General features: G+C 66.0%; 2 protein-coding genes across 2 annotated transcripts; one reads left to right on the forward strand and one right to left on the reverse strand.

Annotated features, from left to right (window-relative positions):
- The first annotated feature begins 789 nt into the window (after positions 1–789).
- On the forward strand, positions 790–3,794 carry NUDT18 (nudix hydrolase 18). The gene is made up of 3 exons (XM_057384597.1): positions 790–945; positions 1,741–1,954; positions 2,946–3,794. Exons 1-3 carry the CDS (start codon positions 790–792, stop codon positions 3,533–3,535), a joined length of 960 nt encoding a protein of 319 aa, XP_057240580.1. The 3' UTR covers positions 3,536–3,794.
- A 621-nt stretch (positions 3,795–4,415) lies between these two features.
- On the reverse strand, positions 4,416–5,773 carry FHIP2B (FHF complex subunit HOOK interacting protein 2B). Its single transcript, XM_057384590.1, has 4 exons — positions 5,611–5,773; positions 5,344–5,484; positions 5,167–5,267; positions 4,416–5,074 (listed from the first exon to the last, which is right to left on the reverse strand). The coding sequence occupies exons 1-4, from the start codon at positions 5,629–5,631 to the stop codon at positions 4,969–4,971; spliced, it is 369 nt and encodes a 122-aa protein (XP_057240573.1). The 5' UTR covers positions 5,632–5,773; the 3' UTR covers positions 4,416–4,968.
- Between the last annotated feature and the right edge of the window lie 23 nt (positions 5,774–5,796).

Below are 5,796 nucleotides of genomic sequence, written 5' to 3' on the forward strand. Positions count from 1 at the left end.
GCCAGCCCTTTCCCCCCAGTATCCTCCAGTCCAGCCAGCCCTTTCCCCCCAGTATCTTCCAGTCGGGCCAGCCTTTTCCCCCCAGTAACCACCAGTCCAGTTACCCCTTTCCCCCCAGTATCCTCCAGTCCGGCCAGCCTTTTCCTCCCAGTCTCCTCCAGTCCAGCCAGCCCTTCACCTCCTTCAGCTTCCCGTGCGTGCTGCAGTCCAGCCAGCCTTTCTCCTACCGCAGCCCCCCGCGGCTCCCCAAATCGTGCCAGCTCTTCCCGGGCACCCCCGTGTGCCCCCCGCAGTCCAGCCAGCCCTTCCCGTCCTGTGCCCCCCCATGTCTGCCCCAGTCCAGCCAGCCCCTGTCCTACCGCAGCCCCCCGCGGCTGCCCAAACCTAGCGACCCCTTCCCCTTCCCCTTCCCCTCCTACGCCCCGCTGGGGGTCCCCCAGTCCAGCAGACCCTTCCCCTTCTGCACCCCGCCCTGCATCGCCAAGGCCACCGAGCTCTTCCCTCGCTACGTCCCCCCGCAGCCCAGCAGACCCCTCCCCATTTACACCCCCCTGCACATCCCGCAGTCCAGCAGACCCTTCCCCGCCTCCAGCGCCCCTCACTCCCCGTCCCCGTGCACCCCACAATCGCCGGACCCCCTCCCTCACCACCCCCTGCAGCCCCCCCGGCGCCGCGGCTCTTTGTCCCCTCGCCTGCACGTTTGGGGGGTCCCCTCGCCACCCCAAAACCCAGCCACGCCCTGAGCTGGCCCCGCTCGCCGCCCGCAGCTGCCGCGGGACCCCCGTGCCCATGGGGGACGCGCCGGTGCCGGAGCTGATGGCGGTGCTCGATGGAGGCGCTTGGGAGGTGGGCGCGACTTTCGAGGGGTCCCCCGCGCCCCCCGGGCCCGTCCGCCTGGGCAGGAACGTTTGCTACGTCGTGCTGGCCGTGCTCTTCAACGAGGAGGTGAGGCAGCCGCCGGTCCCAGTCCGCCCCAGTTCGGGCAGCCTTTTCACCCCAGTAACGCCATCCCGGTGCCAGTTCGGGCAGCACTTTCCCCCCAGTAACGCCATCCCGGTCCCAGATCGGGCAGCCTTTTCCCACAGTAACGCCATCCCGGTCCCAGTCCGGGCAGCCTTTTCACTCCAGTAAAGCCATCCTGATCCCAGTCCGCCCCAGTTCGGGCAGCCTTTTCACCCCAATAACGCCATCCCGATCCCAGTACGCCCCAGTCCGGCAGCCTTTTCCCCACTAACGCCATCCCGGTCCCAGTCCGCCCCAGTCCGTCCCAGTTCGCGCAGCCCTTGCTCCCCAGTAACGCCATCCCGGTCCCAGTCCGGCAGCTCTTTCACCCCAGGAACGCCATCCCGGTTCCAATCCGTCCCAGTCCAGGCAGCCTTTCTCCCAGTAACGCCATCCCGGTTCCAGTCCGTCCCAGCCCAGGCAGCCTTTTCCCCCAGTAACGCCATCCCGATCCCAGTCCGCCCCAGTCCGCCCCAGTCCGCCCCAGTCCGGACATCCTTTTCCCCCCAGTAACGCCATCCCGATCCCAGTTCGGCAGCTCTTTCACTCCAGTAACGCCATCCCGATCCCAGTTCGGCAGTTCTTTCCCCCCAGTAACGCCATCCCGGTCCCAGTTCGGGCAGCCTTTTTTCCACAGTAACGCCATCCCGGTCCCAGTTCGGGCAGCCTTTTCCCCCAGTAACGCCATCCCGATCCCAGTTCGTTCAGCCTTACCCCAGTAACCCATCCCGCCCCCAGGACGCGCTGCTGCTGGTGCAGGARGCCAAGCCCGAGTGCCGGGGGCGGTGGTACCTGCCCGCGGGCAGGATGGAGCCCGGCGAGGGCATCGTGGCCGCGCTGCGGAGGGAGGTGAAGGAGGAATCGGGGCTCGAGTGTGAGCCCCTCACGCTGCTGGYGCTGGAGGAGAGGGGCCCGGCCTGGATCCGCTTCTCCTTCCTGGCGCGGGTGACGGGTTTGTGTCCTTTGCTGCTGCTCCTGGGGACAGCTGGGGCTCGGCTGGAGTGTCACCCGATGGCCCCGGGGTGGGAAATGGCATCCCCGGGATGGGAAATGGCATCCCCGAGATGGGAAATGGCATCCCCGGGGTGGGAAATGGCAACTTTGGGATGGGAAATGGCAACCCCGGGGTGGGAAATGGCAACCTTGGGGTGGGAAATGGGATCCCCGGGGTGGGAAACGGCATCTCCGGGGTGGGAAATGGCATCCCCGGGATGGGAAATGGCAACTCCGGGATGGGAAATGGCATCCCCGAGATGGGAAATGGCATCCCCGGGGTGGGAAATGGCAACTTTGGGATGGGAAATGGCAACCCCGGGGTGGGAAATGGCAACCTTGGGGTGGGAAATGGGATCCCCGGGGTGGGAAACGGCATCTCCGGGGTGGGAAATGGCATCCCCGGGGTGGGAAATGGCAACTTTGGGATGGGAAATGGCATCCCCGGGATGGGAAATGGCAACCCTGGGGTGGGAAATGGCATCCCCGGGATGGGAAATGGGATCCCGGGATGGGAAATGGCAACCCCGGGATGGGAAATGGCATCTCCGGGATGGGAAATGGGATCCCGGGATGGGAAATGGCATCCCCGGGATGGGAAATGGCAACTTTGGGATGGGAAATGGCAACCCCGGGGTGGGAAATGGCATCCCCGGGATTGGGTGTCCCTGTCCCCACCCACCCTGTGCCCCAACATCAGTGTTCCCTGCCACCTTTGTGCCCCTGGGTGTCCCCTGCAAACCCCATGATGGATTGTATCGTCCCCTGCCACCTTTGTGCCAGAGCATCGCTGTCCCCTGCCACTGCCACCACCCCTCAAACCCCATTTGGGGTATCGGGGTCCCCTCACAGCCCCTCCTCGGGGGTCTCAATGCCCCCACCCACCCCCCTCCAACCCCTTCCCGGTGTCCTGCTGTCCCCTCCATTCCCGGCCATCCCTGTGCCCCCAGGCGGGACCCTGAAGACCCTCGAGGAGGCCGACGCCGAGTCCCTACAAGCCACTTGGTGGCCCGGGGACCCGCGGGCGCTGCCGCTGCGCTCGCTGGACATCCTTCCCGTGCTGGAGCTGGCCGCCCGCTACCGCCGGAGCCCCCCGCACCCCCCGACTCTGCCGCGGGAGCTGCCCTGCTCCCCGCTCTGCCTGCGGCTCCTGCTGCCTTTCTCCAACGCTAACGGCGACCTGTGGCTGCTGCTGGCCACCGGCGGCGAGCTCCGCCTGCCCGTGGTGGCCTGCGGGACATCCCCGGCCGAGCTGCGGGCGGGGCTGCGGCCGCCTCTGCTGCGGCTGCTGCGGGACTGCCTGGCCTGGGAACCCCGGCCCGGAGCTCTGGGGCTGTTGGGGCTGCAGCACCGCGCCGGGGGTCCCGGAGGGGCTGACGGTGTCTGCTTTAACGTGGTGCTGAGCATTCCACCGGGGAGCCAGCGGGACGAGCCCCCCGAGCCCCGCGACCCCGCGCTGCGCTGGTGGCCCGTGCGGGAGGAGGGGCTGAAGGGTCGCATCCTGCACAGGGTCAGCGCCGCGGTGCCCGTGAGGAGTTAGAGACCCGAAAAAAAAAAGCCTGGATTTTTTGGGGACGGGGGAGGATCTGAGCGGGACACGGAGCCCGGGGGATGGAGCCCGTGCTGGTCCTGCCCGAAGCGGGGAGCCCCGGGATGAGCTGCCCGTGGAATGGGGGAGCTGCGGGGCTGGGTTGTGGTTTGGGGGTGCTGAGAGTGGAAATAAAATAAACCCGGCTGCTGCTGCTGCTGCTGCTGCTGTTGCTTCCACACCTCTGGCTGTGGTTGGAGGTGGGATATGGACGGGGGAATATGGGGAGGGGGTTTGGGGTGTTTGGGAAGGGGCGCGGGTGCTGTAGGGAGGGAGGGGGCACAGAAGATGGGGCTGGGTCATGATCTGGAGGTGCTGAGAGTGGAAATAAAATAAACCCGACTGCTGCTGCTGCTGCTTCTCCCCTGTCCCTAGCTGTGGTTGGAGGTGGGATATGGACGGGGAAATGTGGGGAGGGGGTTTGGGGTGTTTGGGAAGGGGCGCGGGTGCTGTAGGGAGGGAGAGGACACAGAAAGTGGGGCTGAGTCCTGGTCTGAGGGTGCCGAGAATGGAAATAAAATAAACCCGACTGCTGCTTCCACATCCCTGGCTGTGGTTGGAGGTGGGATATGGGGGAGAAGGATATGGGGAGGGGGTTTGGGGTGTTTGGGAAGGGGCACAGGCGCTGTAGGGAGGGAGAGGGCAGAGGAGACAGAACTGGGTCGTGATCTGGAGGTGCTGAGAATGGAAATAAAATAAACCCGACTGCTGCTTCTCCCATGCCCCTGGCTGTGGTTGGAGGTGGGATATAGGGGAGGGGGTTTTGGGATATTTGGGGTGTTTGGGAAGGGGCACGGGCGCTGTAGGGAGGGAGGGGACACAGAAAGTGGGGCTGAGTCACAGCTTTATTAGAGCAGAGTCCCGTCACCCTGGGGAGGGGCTGAGAGGGGTTGGGGGGACCGGACCCCACACCTGACCCCACACACGTCACACACACACATACACACACGTGTCACACACGTGTCACACACGTGTCACACACGTCACACCCCCCTGCCACAGCACCAGGGCAGGGGACAATCGAGTCCTCACAGCTGAGTCTGGGGGGCACTGCCCCCCACACCCCATTATTGCCTAAAAATTCCCTGCTGGAGCCTGGGGGGGCTCGGGGCAGCTCCGACAGCAGCGAGGGGAGGGGGGAGCAGGAACCCAGCACCCAGGAGGAACCACAGCACCCACGGCTCCGCACCCCGCACGGGGCCGCGGCGTCACCTCGGGGCTGCCCAAGGTGACAACGAAGGACTCGGTGCCTCCTCTCCCTCCTGGAGGTCCTTCCCGCGCTGTCACAGCCATTCCTGGCTACCACAGGGCCACCGGAGGCTACTGAAACGAGGGCTGGGCCATCCCCAGTGGCCACCGCTGAAGAGGAGGGGTCAGGGAGGGGCTCAGGGTGGCCCCTCGGGTGGCCCCTTGACCAGGGCGATGGCCGCCAGCTCTTTGCAGAACTCCTCCAGCACCACCACGCCCTTGAACAGCACCGTGTGATCCATCCTGGGGGTGGGGAAAGGAGCGATTGAAGGGGAGGGGTCTGTGAGTAACCCCCACCCCCCCAAGAAAGGGCATTTTACCCCCGCAGCACTCACTGCTCTCCCGGCACCAGCCCCAGGAGCTGCCGGCGCACCAGGAGCAGCTTGGCCCTGGAGTGGGGCACACGCTGGAGCCGCTGCATCAGCTCCCCGATCACCTGCAGGGAGGAGCAGGGTCACATCYCACATCCAGGGGGTGTCCCCGTGTCCCCCCATGCCGGCGGGTGACATTACCCTGACGAGGACGGAGAAGAGCGAGCGGCAGCCGGGGGCCAGGTTGAGGTAGGGGTCCAGCAGGTACTCGTGCAGGTGGGGGTGGGGGAAGGCGGCCAGGTGGGACAGCACCGAGGTCACCTGCAGGTTCAGGCTGTAGGGCTGGCGTGGGGGGGTGGGATTTGCTCAGAAATGTGGGGTGACCCCCCAAACTCCCCGTTGTTCCCACTGAGCACCGATGATGCTTTTTTTGTCCCCATTATGGGGTCCTGGGTGTATGTCCGGTACCTGGTCCAGGATCCGGCTCATGCGGTCGAACAGCACCTTGAGGAAATGTCCCTCGTAAAATGCCACTGCGGGGTGACACGAGTCCAGCGGCCGAGGGGACGAGGGCCACCCCCACGGGGCAGCGCTGGCACGGCACGCCTGGACCTGGCAGGGGGTGACAGCGGCTGAGAGCCACAGCAGGGACAG

The sequence above is a fragment of the Malurus melanocephalus genome, unplaced genomic scaffold, assembly GCF_030028575.1.
Source record: "Malurus melanocephalus ecotype Western Australia unplaced genomic scaffold, MMel_1.1 scaffold_722, whole genome shotgun sequence".
NCBI classification, from domain to species: domain Eukaryota; kingdom Metazoa; phylum Chordata; class Aves; order Passeriformes; family Maluridae; genus Malurus; species Malurus melanocephalus.

What these genes read in the sequence shown, in the direction of transcription:
- FHIP2B (XM_057384590.1), bottom strand. Translation starts at nt 5,631, where the DNA reads ATGAGCCGGATCCTGGACCAG. An exon ending in TCTTCTCCGTCCTCGTCAGG is followed by an intron (nt 5,268 to 5,343) that starts GTAATGTCACCC and finishes TCCTCCCTGCAG; the next exon opens with GTGATCGGGGAGCTGATGCA. An exon ending in GGGCTGGTGCCGGGAGAGCA is followed by an intron (nt 5,075 to 5,166) that starts GTGAGTGCTGCG and finishes CCCCACCCCCAG; the next exon opens with GATGGATCACACGGTGCTGT.